Raw genomic sequence first — 14411 nt, 5'->3', positions numbered from 1 at the left:
CTTGTGTTGTTCAGACATTGAAGAGTTTTCTTTCTCTTTAGTCTCATTGTTTTTCTTTCTTTCAGCAGATGTTGGTCTGCAGGAGGTTTTAGATGAACATAAGATCAGTCTGAGGAGGAGATGTGAACGTGTGACTGAAGGAAGTGATGAAACAGGAAGTAGAACCCTCCTCAACAGGATCTACACTGAGCTCTACATCACAGAGGGACAGAGTGAAGAAGTTCATACCCAACATGAGGTGAGGCAGCTGGAGACAGCTTCCAAGATGGACGCCCTCCATGACGCTCCAATCAGGTGCCAGGACATCTTTAAAGCCTTACCTGACCAACAGAGACCCATCAGAGTGGTTCTGACCAACGGCGTGGCTGGTGTTGGAAAAACCTTCTCAGTGCAGAAGTTCACTCTGGACTGGGCAGAGGGCTTGGAGAACCAACATGTCAGTGTGGTGGTTCTGCTTTCATTCAGGGAGCTGAACCTGATCAGAGATGAGCAGTACAGTCTTCTGGAGCTGCTCCATGTTTTCCATCCAACATTACAGAAGGTCACAGCAGAGAAGCTGGCTGTCTCTCAGCTTTTGTTCATCTTTGACGGCCTGGATGAAAGCAGACTTTCATTGGATTTCACCAACAGGAAGCTGCTGTCTGATGTCACACAGAAGTCATCAGTCAGCCAGCTGCTGACAAACCTCATCCAGGGGAATCTGCTTCCCTTCGCTCTCGTCTGGATAACTTCCCGACCTGCAGCAGCCAATAAGATCCCTCCTACATGTGTTGACAGGCTAACAGAAGTACGAGGCTTCACTGACGCCCAGAAGGAGGAGTACTTCAGGAGGAGATTCAGTGATGAAGAGCTGTCCAGCAGAATCATCTCCCACATGAAGACATCCAGGAGCCTCCACATCATGTGTAGTATCCCAGTCTTCTGCTGGATCACTGCTACAGTTCTGGAGCACATGTTGACTACAGAGCAGAGAGGAGAGCTGCCCAAGACCCTGACTGACATGTACTCACACTTCCTGCTGGTTCAGACAAAGAGGAAGAAGAACAAGTACCATGAGGGACGTGAGACGAGTCCACAGGAGCTGACGGAGGCTGACAGGGAAGTTCTTCTGAAGCTGGGGAGGCTGGCGTTTGAACATCTGGAGAAAGGAAACATCATGTTCTACCAAGAAGACCTGGAGCAGTATGGTCTGGATGTGACAGAGGCCTCGGTGTACTCAGGAGTTTGTACAGAGATCTTCAAAAGAGAGTGTGTGATCTTCCAGAAACCAGTCTACTGCTTTGTTCATCTGAGCATTCAGGAGTTTCTGGCTGCTGTCTACAAGTTCCACTGTCACTCCAACAGGAAGACAGAGGTGCTGAAGAACTTTTTGGGAAAAAAATACAACAAGTCCTCTCTGGATGATTTCCTGAGCAGAGCCATGTATAAATCCCTCCAGAGTGAAAATGGCCACCTGGACCTGTTTGTTCGCTTCCTTCATGGCCTCTGTCTGGAGTCCAACCAGAGACTCTTAGTAGGTCTGCTGGGTCAGACAGAGATCAGTCCAGGAACCATCCAGAGAGTCATCAACAACCTGAAGGAGATGAACAGTGATGAAATCTCTCCTGACAGAAGCATCAACATCTTCCACTGTCTGATGGAGATGAACCACCTCTCATTATTTCAGGAGATCCAAGAGTTCCTGAAGTCAGAGAACAGATCAAAGAAGGAACTCTCTGAGATCGAGTGCTCAGCTCTGGCCTTCATGCTGCAGATGTCAGAGGAGGTTCTGGATGAGTTGGACCTGCTGAAGTACAAAACATCAGAGCGGGGACGACAGAGACTGATTCCAGCTGTGAGGAACTGCAGAAAGGCTGGGTGAGTCCAGATGTGATCATTAACATCATTGATCAGTGTAGGTTAGTAGTTTAATGTTGAAAATAAAATCAGATTGTAACCACAAAGTGTTTGTGTCCGTACGCTGCAACCTTCCACACCATTCCTTTATTGTACAGACTCAGCAGCAGCTCCATGGATCCCAAATCCAAGAGTGGAGAACAGATTTGAAGTGTGTCACATCCATGCAGTCACAGCTGTTTCCACCATGTTTCCACTGATATTAATCCTGTTCAATGACACGTTTCATATCAGTGAATATGTTCTTTAGGACGTCCACTGACATGTTTAAGTGTCCTGCTGGAAATCACTCAAATCATCCATGAAATCCATGAAAAATCCTTTTAGTGTTTCTAACTTCACCCTCTGTCCTCTCTCTCTCTCCATCCTCCTCACTGCTTCTTTCACTGATAATCACACAAACATCGTATTCAGCTACAAAATAACACAATAATATATTCTGATGATCATTATTATAAGAGCAGGATCCATATTTGATATCAGAGTAACACACTGCTTGGTTATGTGCAGTCATCATCAGTGACTGTGGGTCAAACAGAAGCTCTCTGATTGGTTGCTGACCTTGGTCACCTGTCCACTCTCACCTGTTTGTGTTTGCTCTCTCTTTGCTGTCTCCATCCTCTCTCTCCTTTCTCTCCCTCTTTGTCTTTGTACGTCACTCAGGTCCAATGGAAACAGTGACATTTACAAACCAATCAAAGACAAACTGATCCATGTCAGGTTATAACAATATTCAAAGTGAATACAGGCTGCTGCTGGACACAGACAGGTAACATCATTTTGACTTGCTGTCACCTGGATCTGGACTCATAAACACTGAAGCCCTGAACAGGAATACAAATCATTTTCTGCCAACTAGCGACACAGCAGCAGATAATGGCTCAGAAAGCTCAAATGAGCCAATCGTTTCTGTGTTTAGTTCCCCTGAAATCAGATCTGATATCAGCAGCTCTGAGTTCATTCATCATTATTGTCCAGTGATGAGATTTCTGCTCCGTTTGGTAACAGTCAGCAGGTTTTTCCTGCGTGTGGACGTGAACAGTCGTACCTGACAGCAGGTAGCAAACAGAGATCATCTTTCCAGCTGGAACTCTTCACTGAGCTGAACTCATTCAAAATGTTCTGGAGTCAAAACAGGAAACAGTCCAAATGTGTGTCTTCACTCTGACTCTGGATCAGATCTCAGTGACAGACTGTGGACATTATGGAAGCCTAAATGTGACACCATCTTCCTCCTTCATCTGCAGATTAAAGCCAAACAAAGATTCTCATTAAAAGTCTGCAGGTCTGAGAGAGACTCAATCGTTGTGTCATGTCAAACACCGTAAGAGGAGCTGAAGCACAGATGTGAAGAGCAGATTCATCAGATTATGACCTCACTCTGTTTTGTCTTCATATACATTCAGTCTGTGTTTATAATGCAGATTTTCTGCTTTTATAATAACACATTTTATATTTTCTATCATCACAGACTGACTCACTGTGGACTCTCAGAGTCTCACTGTGAAGTTGTGGCCTCAGCTCTGAAGTCCAGCCCCTCCCATCTGACACAGCTGGACATGAGTGGAAATAAAGACCTCCAGGATTCAGCAGTGAAGCTTCTGTGTGCTGGACTGGAGAGTCCAAACTGTCGACTGGAGACTCTGAGGTGAGTTCACTGACTGCGGCTGTTGTTGTTTTTCTATATTTCATGTCTTTGATGTTTGAAACTTTCTTTAGTTCCTAAATGTTCAGGATGTGTCTGAAGACAAATGTGAAGAAGTTTGAGTGCTTTCAGAAATGTTGTCTTTCCAAACGACTGAACAACAGTTTTTCCTTTTGGCTCCAAACAGAAGTGACAGACTTGAGCAGGGTTCATTTAAAGGCTGACAGAAGTGGAGTGGTGACGGGGAGATGTTTGACAGGACAGTGTTTCAGCCTCCACAGGTTCATGTTGTGCTCCATCAGTCAGTGAAGATGAAGTCGGTGCTGATGAGGCTGTAGAGTGTGTGAGGGATGTGAATGAGGATGATGAAGATCTGATGATAGCAGATAAAAACAGGCTGCAGAGACTTTGAGCCATACAGGGCACACAGTGTGTGTACAGAACAGCTGAAATCATTATGGAGGCCTCACTGGAATATGGAAGCATCACAGAACAGCTTCAGTGAAGCATTAAAGTCTCTGATATGAGATGAGAAATGAAGCAGCCAGAGCTTTTTCATGAGTGGAAATCCACTGTGACTGTGAGCTGCTGCTACAGCCTCCAGATTAGCCAGCAGCTCATCCTGCTCAACATTTTCTCACCAACTTTAATGGAAGTGTGATGTTTTCAGCTGGAGTGATGGTCAGGGTGGCCTCCCTCTCCTCTTCTTCTCCTCTTCCTCTTTCATTTGTAAAGCCACTTCTGCTGCTTTCATTCATTTGGAAGTCCTGTAGCTGAGTTTGGGAGAGACTAACAGCCTCGGCAGCAGAGGGGAGAAAGGCTGTAACACCACCACTTTACTCTGTTCTACCTGTCACATCATTTTATCAGGAAACAAATATGCTCATGTTTTTACTATGTTTGTCTTGAAGATGTAAGAAGATCACATGGTGCTTTTTATTATTGTGTTGGTTTGTTTCCTGTCTCTTGGATGGAGCCCAGCTGTGCGTGGCCCCTGGGCCTGTGGTCAGAGTGTGTGCTGGATAATCCGGCCCAGGATGAGGCCAAACTGACATGGGATGAAATGTCTGTCACATAATTGAGCTTAGTGTAGTTTCATTTCTGCACAATTTAAAACAACCAAAACTTTGTTCTGTCTTTTCTATGTTATAATGTAGACTTTCTTTGATACTGTGTCCAAAAGGAGCAGCTTTTACTTTGAAAGGGAGGCGTCTCTGTTTCCTCTTCAGGTTGGATGATGGAAGCTAATGAGTGTGTGATGTTCTTTCAGTGTTGCACTTTGTAGACGCTCCCTGAGCACTGGTCTCACAGCCAGCTGCACATAGAGACCAGTGTTGTTAGTCCAGGTCAGAAGATGACTTGTTGGAATGAAAATGAGCTTGTAGTTTGTCTGCTTTAATAATGTGACTGGAAAAAGGTGTTGGACTTCAAATATGTCCATTTCTTTCACACTTCACCTTTAAAAGTGAAGCCTTGTGGTTCCTGGAAGGAAAAACACGACTTTTTCAAGTCTTTGTCCTGTTTTTATGATAAATGTACGACTTTAATGTGAAACATTCAGAGTTTTTTCTCTTGTTGTGTTTGTTTGAAGCTGCTTCCTGTTGGCTTCAGCTGTTTGGAGTTTCTATTTTCTAAACTTCTACATTCTGAACCTTCTTCAGCTCTGAACAGATGATGAAACACTGAATGATTTCAAGCTCACACTTTGTCTAATAAACTTACATCTTTCATTCTTTATACAGATTGTGGGGCTGTGATTTGTCAGAGATCAGCTGTGATTATCTGGCAGCAGCACTGAAGTCCAACCCCTCCCATCTGAGAGAGCTGGACCTGAGCTGGAACTACAAGCTGCAGGATTCAGGAGTGAAGCATCTGTGTGGTTTCCTGGAGAGTCCAGGATGTGGACTTGAAACTCTGAGGTCAGTCAGCATGTTTTAGTTGTGCTGAGATGAATATGATGTGAAAGTTGTGCTGACACTAAACTGCAGACATCAGGCTGATATTATACTGATCCACACTGAGGATCTTCATGGTAAAGTCTGTTTTCTTCTTCTCTGGTTTAGTCCATTGACTGCAGCAGAACAATGTTCACATTTCAAACAGTGAGACTCAACGTATGGCCCGCGGCCCACACGCGGCCTGCCCACCTTCCCTGATTCAGAGAGAGGGGACCCTGATTAACTGTGTAGTGTTCTTCCTCACAGTTCTAAGTATCAGACACAACAATGAATAATCCACAGCTGACTGTCTTTAGCAGGTCAAAGGTCACGGCACACAGCAGACAGTGGGAAATATTATAACTCTGATCATTTATCAGCACATATCCATATGTATAAAAACAAAGCTGACACTGTGAGACTTGATCAGAGGTGTGATCATCACAGCAGAGGCCTTTGTGTCAAAGTCACTGAGGATCAAACAGAAACACATGAAGCAGATTTTCCTGTTCTGGCTTTTTATAGCAGATAACCTTCAAAATATTCTGCAGTCCATCAAAAACTGAAGCAAACCATGAATCAACATGTGAACATGAGCTGATGCTGCTGAAGGGAAGCAAAGTTACAGAGGTTTGATTACAGACACAGCTGAGAGTTTGTAATCTGTCATCATTTTAAAAGGTTTACATTTCTTCAGTATATCCACATTTGCAGCTGCTACCTCAACCTCCACTTGTCCAACACAACTGCTGTCCACTGCCTCCATGACATTGTGATTTTGCTGTTGGTCTTCTGTCAGATCTTCATCAATCACTTCTGCACGGGGCACACCTTCAGACTCTGCAGCTGCATAACGAAAGCCTGTAAGATAAAATTAGACATAAGGTAAATGTACACCAATATTCCAATGACAGGTGTGTGATTCATCTGGAAGTTATGTGCGGATTAGTGTACAGTGATAGCAATTTAGTATGTTTTTAGAGGGGGGGGGGGTTGTTTACCTCCGATGGGTGCTCTTTTTCGCTTCCGTTGCGTACGCCTTGAGTGCCGGTCCGAGTCTGATACAGGTATGTCGTCATGCCCCATGTGCAGTGTTGGTTCCCAGTCTGGATTTGTTACATCCATTTCATATGCTGGTTTGCCTGCAATAATGCCAAATCATAAGCTACTCAGTCGACATGATGTGGTTCTGCAGCATCACACATTAGCATGTTTTATCTCATTATCTATGACCTCAGCACGTTGAAAATAACACTAAAAGCCTTTCAAGAGTGATATGAATTAATTTAGAACTCACCGGAAAGAAAATGCCGTGAGCAAACCAACAAAAAGCTGGGGATTGCAGAGAACTCGATATCCGCTCGTCTCACCGCTGCAATCCAAGCCTGACGTCTTTGTTTAGTAATATCGGATACATGGGATCCCTCACGTTGCCTCCAGGATGGAAAACGATGAAAAGAGAGCCCGTTATCCAGCTTCTTGCCTTCACGATCGTGTGATCTAACGTTGCAACCGACAACACAACACGTACGATCCATAGCTGAAATGGTATCCTTTGGCTGGCCTACTGTCATGGCGGAAGGGGGCGTGGCCCATCTCCCGTGACATCACGCTCCAAAGCCCTATAGGTGGGAAAATGTACCATGTCGACCAATCAAAAATGATATGGAAACATGACATTTGGTTGTTTAGCAAAAGGGGGAAGTTTTAGGAGTGACCGGCAAGAGAGAGCGAGTGAGCGAAAGAGAGAGAGAGTTTTGATACGTGAGAGATTTGTGACGTTTACCGTGTTTGGTCTCAAGTTAGTTTGTTGTCTTGTGTATTTAGTGTGTAGCTGTTGTTTTGTTTTGTGTGTCAGTTCTACTAGTGATCGTCACAGTTGCTGCCTTAAAGCCAACAAAGGCAGATTGCAGTGTAAACGCTGAGTGACACACCTGCTGTCAGACCTGCAGGTTTATCCCTGTGCTGTTCTCATATGTGTTAGAGTGACACAAACTATTGTTTGACACCTGATTGTTCTGTAAATAGTTTGAAATGATTATATGAAAAACGTCTGAGCCTTGGCTGCATTTTTTGGTAAATAGTACCATATAACTTTGTTGTTTGCAAAACGTGTGCGTATTTTTAAAAATGTACAATCTCTATTTGCATTTCAAGTTATGAAGATGATTCGTTAAACATGTGTGTGGTTTTTACAGTCAAAATATCACTTTCTACTTGTATTTTAAATTTTGTCTGAATTTAGATAAATTGTGCTGATACAGTTGGTCAAAATGAGAAAATAACAGATTGGCAAGATAAACTGTTTTTAAAGGTAAAATATAGAGGCCACATCAAAAGTAGTCAAGAAGGGTTAAAGGCTAAAAGCAAAGTTGTCACCAAGTACTGTTTATATTTGTGTGTATTGCTGCAGCTTTTTTGAGTATTAATTTGGTGCCTTTGTGTGAAATAATGGTATTGTGAGTGATCCATATAGTCACAAAGAATAGCCACTTGTTTCTGTGCTACCAAAGTTCCCCGGCTTTCATTCAAAATGTGTTTATCGTCAGCACCTGCACATTAAACTACTTAAACATTATAAATGTCTTCAAGCTCACACTGAGGCCTGTGGGGTACTATCAGCCACTGAGACAGTACACACATTTATATGTGTTTGTATATGAATATTTCATACTTTAAGACTGCCTGTTTATTTAAGGGAGATGAACAAAATACATTGGAATTGTACAAAATAATATCATGGATGATAAATTAAATAGATTTTAAGTAGATGCTTGTGCATTCTTAAAGTCTTATATGTTGAACTGAACTATGTGATCTGTTCAAAGCCTTAATCTTAATTTGAAGTGAAATGTGCATTTTGAGTTTATACACTATGTATATAAGGCGACCGTTTCCTTTTGCAGTATTTTTGTGTGGTGTACTTTTCTATGTCTTAACAAAAGGGGAACAAAGGTGTTTAAGTTCACCTAGGATGATGTGTTTTAATTTTCACATGGTCTTGCTTGAATTTGACCCTGACAAAGGCGTATGAACTCTGTCAGCTGTTTGGAGTTTCCATTTTCTAAACTTCTACATTCTGAACCTTCTTCAGCTCTGAACAGATGATGAAACACTGAATGATTTCAAGCTCACACTTTGTCTAATAAACTTACATCTTTCATTCTTTATACAGATTGAGTCTCTGTGGTTTGTCAGAGATCAGCTGTGATTATCTGGCAGCAGCACTGAAGTCCAACCCCTCCCATCTGAGACAGCTGGACCTGAGCTCCAACAACAAGCTGCAGGATTCAGGAGTGAAGCATCTGTGTGGTTTCCTGGAGAGTCCAGGATGTGGACTTGAAACTCTGAGGTCAGTCAGCATGTTTTAGTTGTGCTGAGATGAATATGATGTGAAAGTTGTGCTGACACTAAACTGCAGACATCAGGCTGATATTATACTGATCCACACTGAGGATCTTCATGGTAAAGTCTGTTTTCTTCTTCTCTGGTTTAGTCCATTGACTGCAGCAGAACAATGTTCACATTTCAAACAGTGAGACTCAACGTATGGCCCGCGGCCCACACGCGGCCTGCCCACCTTTCCTGATTCAGAGAGAGGGGACCCTGATTAACTGTGTAGTGTTCTTCCTCACAGTTCTAAGTATCAGACACAACAATGAATAATCCACAGCTGACTGTCTTTAGCAGGTCAAAGGTCACGGCACACAGCAGACAGTGGGAAATATTATAATTCTGATCATTTATCAGCACATATCCATATGTATAAAAACAAAGCTGACACTGTGAGACTTGATCAGAGGTGTGATCATCACAGCAGAGGCCTTTGTGTCAAAGTCACTGAGGATCAAACAGAAACACATGAAGCAGATTTTCCTGTTCTGGCTTTTTATAGCAGATAACCTTCAAAATATTCTGCAGTCCATCAAAAACTGAAGCAAACCATGAATCAACATGTGAACATGAGCTGATGCTGCTGAAGTGAAGCAAAGTTACAGAGGTTTGATTACAGACACAGCTGAGAGTTTGTAATCTGTCATCATTTTAAAAGGTTTACATTTCTTCAGTATATCCACATTTGCAGCTGCTACCTCAACCTCCACTTGTCCAACACAACTGCTGTCCACTGCCTCCATGACATTGTGATTTTGCTGTTGGTCTTCTGTCAGATCTTCATCAATCACTTCTGCACGGGGCACACCTTCAGACTCTGCAGCTGCATAACGAAAGCCTGTAAGATAAAATTAGACATAAGGTAAATGTACACCAATATTCCAATGACAGGTGTGTGATTCATCTGGAAGTTATGTGCGGATTAGTGTACAGTGATAGCAATTTAGTATGTTTTTAGAGGGGGGGGGGGTTGTTTACCTCGATGGGTGCTCTTTTTCGCTTCCGTTGCGTACGCCTTGAGTGCCGGTCCGAGTCTGATACAGGTATGTCGTCATGCCCCATGTGCAGTGTTGGTGCCCAGTCTGGATTTGTTACATCCATTTCATATGCTGGTTTGCCTGCAATAATGCCAAATCATAAGCTACTCAGTCGACATGATGTGGTTCTGCAGCATCACACATTAGCATGTTTTATCTCATTATCTATGACCTCAGCACGTTGAAAATAACACTAAAAGCCTTTCAAGAGTGATATGAATTAATTTAGAACTCACCGGAAAGAAAATGCCGTGAGCAAACCAACAAAAAGCTGGGGATTGCAGAGAACTCGATATCCGCTCGTCTCACCGCTGCAATCCAAGCCTGACGTCTTTGTTTAGTAATATCGGATACATGGGATCCCTCACGTTGCCTCCAGGATGGAAAACGATGAAAAGAGAGCCCGTTATCCAGCTTCTTGCCTTCACGATCGTGTGATCTAACGTTGCAACCGACAACACAACACGTACGATCCATAGCTGAAATGGTATCCTTTGGCTGGCCTACTGTCATGGCGGAAGGGGGCGTGGCCCATCTCCCGTGACATCACGCTCCAAAGCCCTATAGGTGGGAAAATGTACCATGTCGACCAATCAAAAATGATATGGAAACATGACATTTGGTTGTTTAGCAAAAGGGGGAAGTTTTAGGAGTGACCGGCAAGAGAGAGCGAGTGAGCGAAAGAGAGAGAGAGTTTTGATACGTGAGAGATTTGTGACGTTTACCGTGTTTGGTCTCAAGTTAGTTTGTTGTCTTGTGTATTTAGTGTGTAGCTGTTGTTTTGTTTTGTGTGTCAGTTCTACTAGTGATCGTCACAGTTGCTGCCTTAAAGCCAACAAAGGCAGATTGCAGTGTAAACGCTGAGTGACACACCTGCTGTCAGACCTGCAGGTTTATCCCTGTGCTGTTCTCATATGTGTTAGAGTGACACAAACTATTGTTTGACACCTGATTGTTCTGTAAATAGTTTGAAATGATTATATGAAAAACGTCTGAGCCTTGGCTGCATTTTTTGGTAAATAGTACCATATAACTTTGTTGTTTGCAAAACGTGTGCGTATTTTTAAAAATGTACAATCTCTATTTGCATTTCAAGTTATGAAGATGATTCGTTAAACATGTGTGTGGTTTTTACAGTCAAAATATCACTTTCTACTTGTATTTTAAATTTTGTCTGAATTTAGATAAATTGTGCTGATACAGTTGGTCAAAATGAGAAAATAACAGATAAACTGTTTTTAAAGGTAAAATATAGAGGCCACATCAAAAGTAGTCAAGAAGGGTTAAAGGCTAAAAGCAAAGTTGTCACCAAGTACTGTTTATATTTGTGTGTATTGCTGCAGCTTTTTTGAGTATTAATTTGGTGCCTTTGTGTGAAATAATGGTATTGTGAGTGATCCATATAGTCACAAAGAATAGCCACTTGTTTCTGTGCTACCAAAGTTCCCCGGCTTTCATTCAAAATGTGTTTATCGTCAGCACCTGCACATTAAACTACTTAAACATTATAAATGTCTTCAAGCTCACACTGAGGCCTGTGGGGTACTATCAGCCACTGAGACAGTACACACATTTATATGTGTTTGTATATGAATATTTCATACTTTAAGACTGCCTGTTTATTTAAGGGAGATGAACAAAATACATTGGAATTGTACAAAATAATATCATGGATGATAAATTAAATAGATTTTAAGTAGATGCTTGTGCATTCTTAAAGTCTTATATGTTGAACTGAACTATGTGATCTGTTCAAAGCCTTAATCTTAATTTGAAGTGAAATGTGCATTTTGAGTTTATACACTATGTATATAAGGCGACCGTTTCCTTTTGCAGTATTTTTGTGTGGTGTACTTTTCTATGTCTTAACAAAAGGGGAACAAAGGTGTTTAAGTTCACCTAGGATGATGTGTTTTAATTTTCACATGGTCTTGCTTGAATTTGACCCTGACAAAGGCGTATGAACTCTGTCAGCTGTTTGGAGTTTCCATTTTCTAAACTTCTACATTCTGAACCTTCTTCAGCTCTGAACAGATGATGAAACACTGAATGATTTCAAGCTCACACTTTGTCTAATAAACTTGCATCTTTCATTCTTTATACAGATTGAGGGGCTGTGGTTTGTCAGAGATCAGCTGTGATTATCTGGCAGCAGCACTGAAGTCCAACCCCTCCCATCTGAGACAGCTGGACCTGAGCTGCAACTACAACCTGCAGGATTCAGGAGTGAAGCATCTGTGTGGTTTCCTGGAGAGTCCAGGATGTGGACTTGAAACTCTGAGGTCAGTCAGCATGTTTTAGTTGCGCTGAGATGAATATGATGTGAAAGTTGTGCTGACACTAAACTGCAGACATCAGGCTGATATTATACTGATCCACACTGAGGATCTTCATGGTAAAGTCTGTTTTCTTCTTCTCTGGTTTAGTCCATTGACTGCAGCAGAACAATGTTCACATTTCAAACCTTCAAAGAAGAAGAAAAATCCTCCACTGGATAATTCACTGTGAAACTCTCCAACTCTTCATTCCACCTTAAAGTCTGTCTGACACTGAAATCCAAAGCAAAATGTGCGTTTGCTTTACAGACAGCAGTCCAACACAAACATACACACATCATCCAAAACACAGTCCAACATCCAAATCTTCTCCACTGCCAGCATGAATGATGGGAAAGAGAAGGAGGAACACTCTGACATTCAGGGTTAGAATGAGTTTCATGAAGCAGACTGTGAAGATCAAAGCTGCATTAGAAAGCTTACATGAATGAATGAGTGGACAGAAGTGGACAGAGATCATCTGAAGCACTTCAAAGGCTTTAAATCAGCACATTTCTCTTTATTCTTTATCAACTCTGTTAGTTTCTCTCAGTTTTCTGTGGAATGAAGCTAACAGCAGGCTAATAAGATGCTGACCAATAGGTTTCTATTAAAGGTTGTAATTTGTATATGAAAAAGTGCTTTGGCTCAGCAGGGATCAGCTTACAGGTAGAATACAGCTGCTGGATGGGATTAGCATGTCATAGCTATCTACCAAACTGCTAACTGGGGGATTTCAGGCCATCTATGGATCATTTTTGCTAACTGTTTATTCAGCTTAGGCTCACAGGGCTGCAGCCTGTGCCCTAGCTGTCATAGGGCAAGAGGCGTGGTCCACCTGCACAGGTGAGCAGTCCATCACAGGGCCAACAGAGAGAGACAGAGAAGCACTCTCTCACATCCACACCTACAGCCAATTTAGAAGCACCAATGAACCTAAGCAGCATTTCATTGGACTGTGGGAGAACATCCAACCTCCACAGAAAGGCCAACAAGCTTCAACCTACAACCTTCTTGCTTTAAGGCACTAGTGCGAACCACTTTTCCCCATTTCAGCCCAAATCCTGCATCTTCCTGTTTCTGACTCCAGGCCAGCTCCACTAACACTTTCTCATCAGACACTGCCACCTAGTGGAGGAAGTCTTAGTTCCATTTGAAGCTTCAGATGACAGTTAGTTCCTTTACAAAGAGGTGGAGGTGGTGGGGCCACAGCACCACCATCACTGAGTGCCATAGGACACTTAACCTTTGTTTCCATATGCTGGGAACTTCCTGTTGTTCCAAGGAGGACTGGAAAATGTGTGAAAATCTCCCAGTCAGTTCCTCACAGCACACTTCAATCATTTCCCTCCCACAGCATCAGGACCAGGGCTTTTTCTCTCTTTGGTCCCACTAAGAGATTTCCACACAAACACCTCATCAGTGGGACTCTCAGAGCTACCAGCCCTTTGCTACAATCACAAAGCTCTTCATTGAAATCAATGATATCAAAGCTGGAATCAAATGAGTCCAAGTCTTCTGCTGATTCAGCATCACATTCATCTTTGCTCCTTGTCCTGCATCCCCACCATGGACTTCATTCCTTTCCAAGCCAGCCTTGAGTGTCCTTTATTCAGCTCATCCTCTGCTTTACTTTTACACCTGATTTTAGCTGCTTTATCTCTCTTTCAACAAGTTTCTGTGCCTCAATCTTTTTCTTCTCTCCCTCATAACAAGACAGCTTCTTCTGCCTGAGAACATGTTGGAGTGATTTACTAATCCAGGGCTGCTTATTGGGGAAAATACTTCCTGTTTCCAAAGTAATCCCCATTTTTCCCAGAAAGAAATGTAAGTAGAAATCGATGATCTAAGTGAGAACATGAGCCTTTAAAAAGTCCCAGTGGGTGCAGTCAAAGCAGTCCCTCAGTCCCAGTATAGAGTCTTTGGTCCAGACTGGAACAACTGTGTGCCCAGTTTGAGCTCTCTTCAGTGCTGTGACCTGACAGACCCAGAGGGGCCATCACATCACATTTAGAAGCTCCCCTAATGGAGCCACAACACATGTCCAACACTTAGTCTGTCTTGTTGGACCAACTGGAAGAAATGATTCAAGGACTTAGTCACAGAACAGAGATTCAAATCTCCAAAATCCAACTGGCTGCATCAGGACATATAGTCTGAAACTCTGCACAGTTTCCTGTTTGAAGCT

The 14411-nt window shown here is 42.6% G+C and overlaps 1 protein-coding gene across 1 annotated transcript in view; it reads left to right on the top strand.

Moving 5' to 3' along the window:
- Positions 1-14411, top strand: part of LOC113017662 (protein NLRC3-like) — a 97468-nt gene that overhangs the window by 5509 nt on the left and 77548 nt on the right. The window contains exons 3-4 of the mRNA XM_080294903.1: positions 66-1857; positions 3368-3544. Of these exons, the coding sequence (XP_080151029.1) occupies positions 66-1857; positions 3368-3544 (1969 nt within the window). The remainder of the gene's footprint in view (positions 1-65; positions 1858-3367; positions 3545-14411) is intronic.

The sequence above is a fragment of the Astatotilapia calliptera genome, chromosome 3 (genome assembly GCF_964374335.1).
Source record: "Astatotilapia calliptera chromosome 3, fAstCal68.1, whole genome shotgun sequence".
Classification (NCBI taxonomy): Eukaryota; Metazoa; Chordata; class Actinopteri; order Cichliformes; family Cichlidae; genus Astatotilapia; species Astatotilapia calliptera.
The sequence above is the reverse complement of the archived record's forward strand: the minus strand, read 5'-3'. Positions and strand labels throughout refer to the sequence as shown.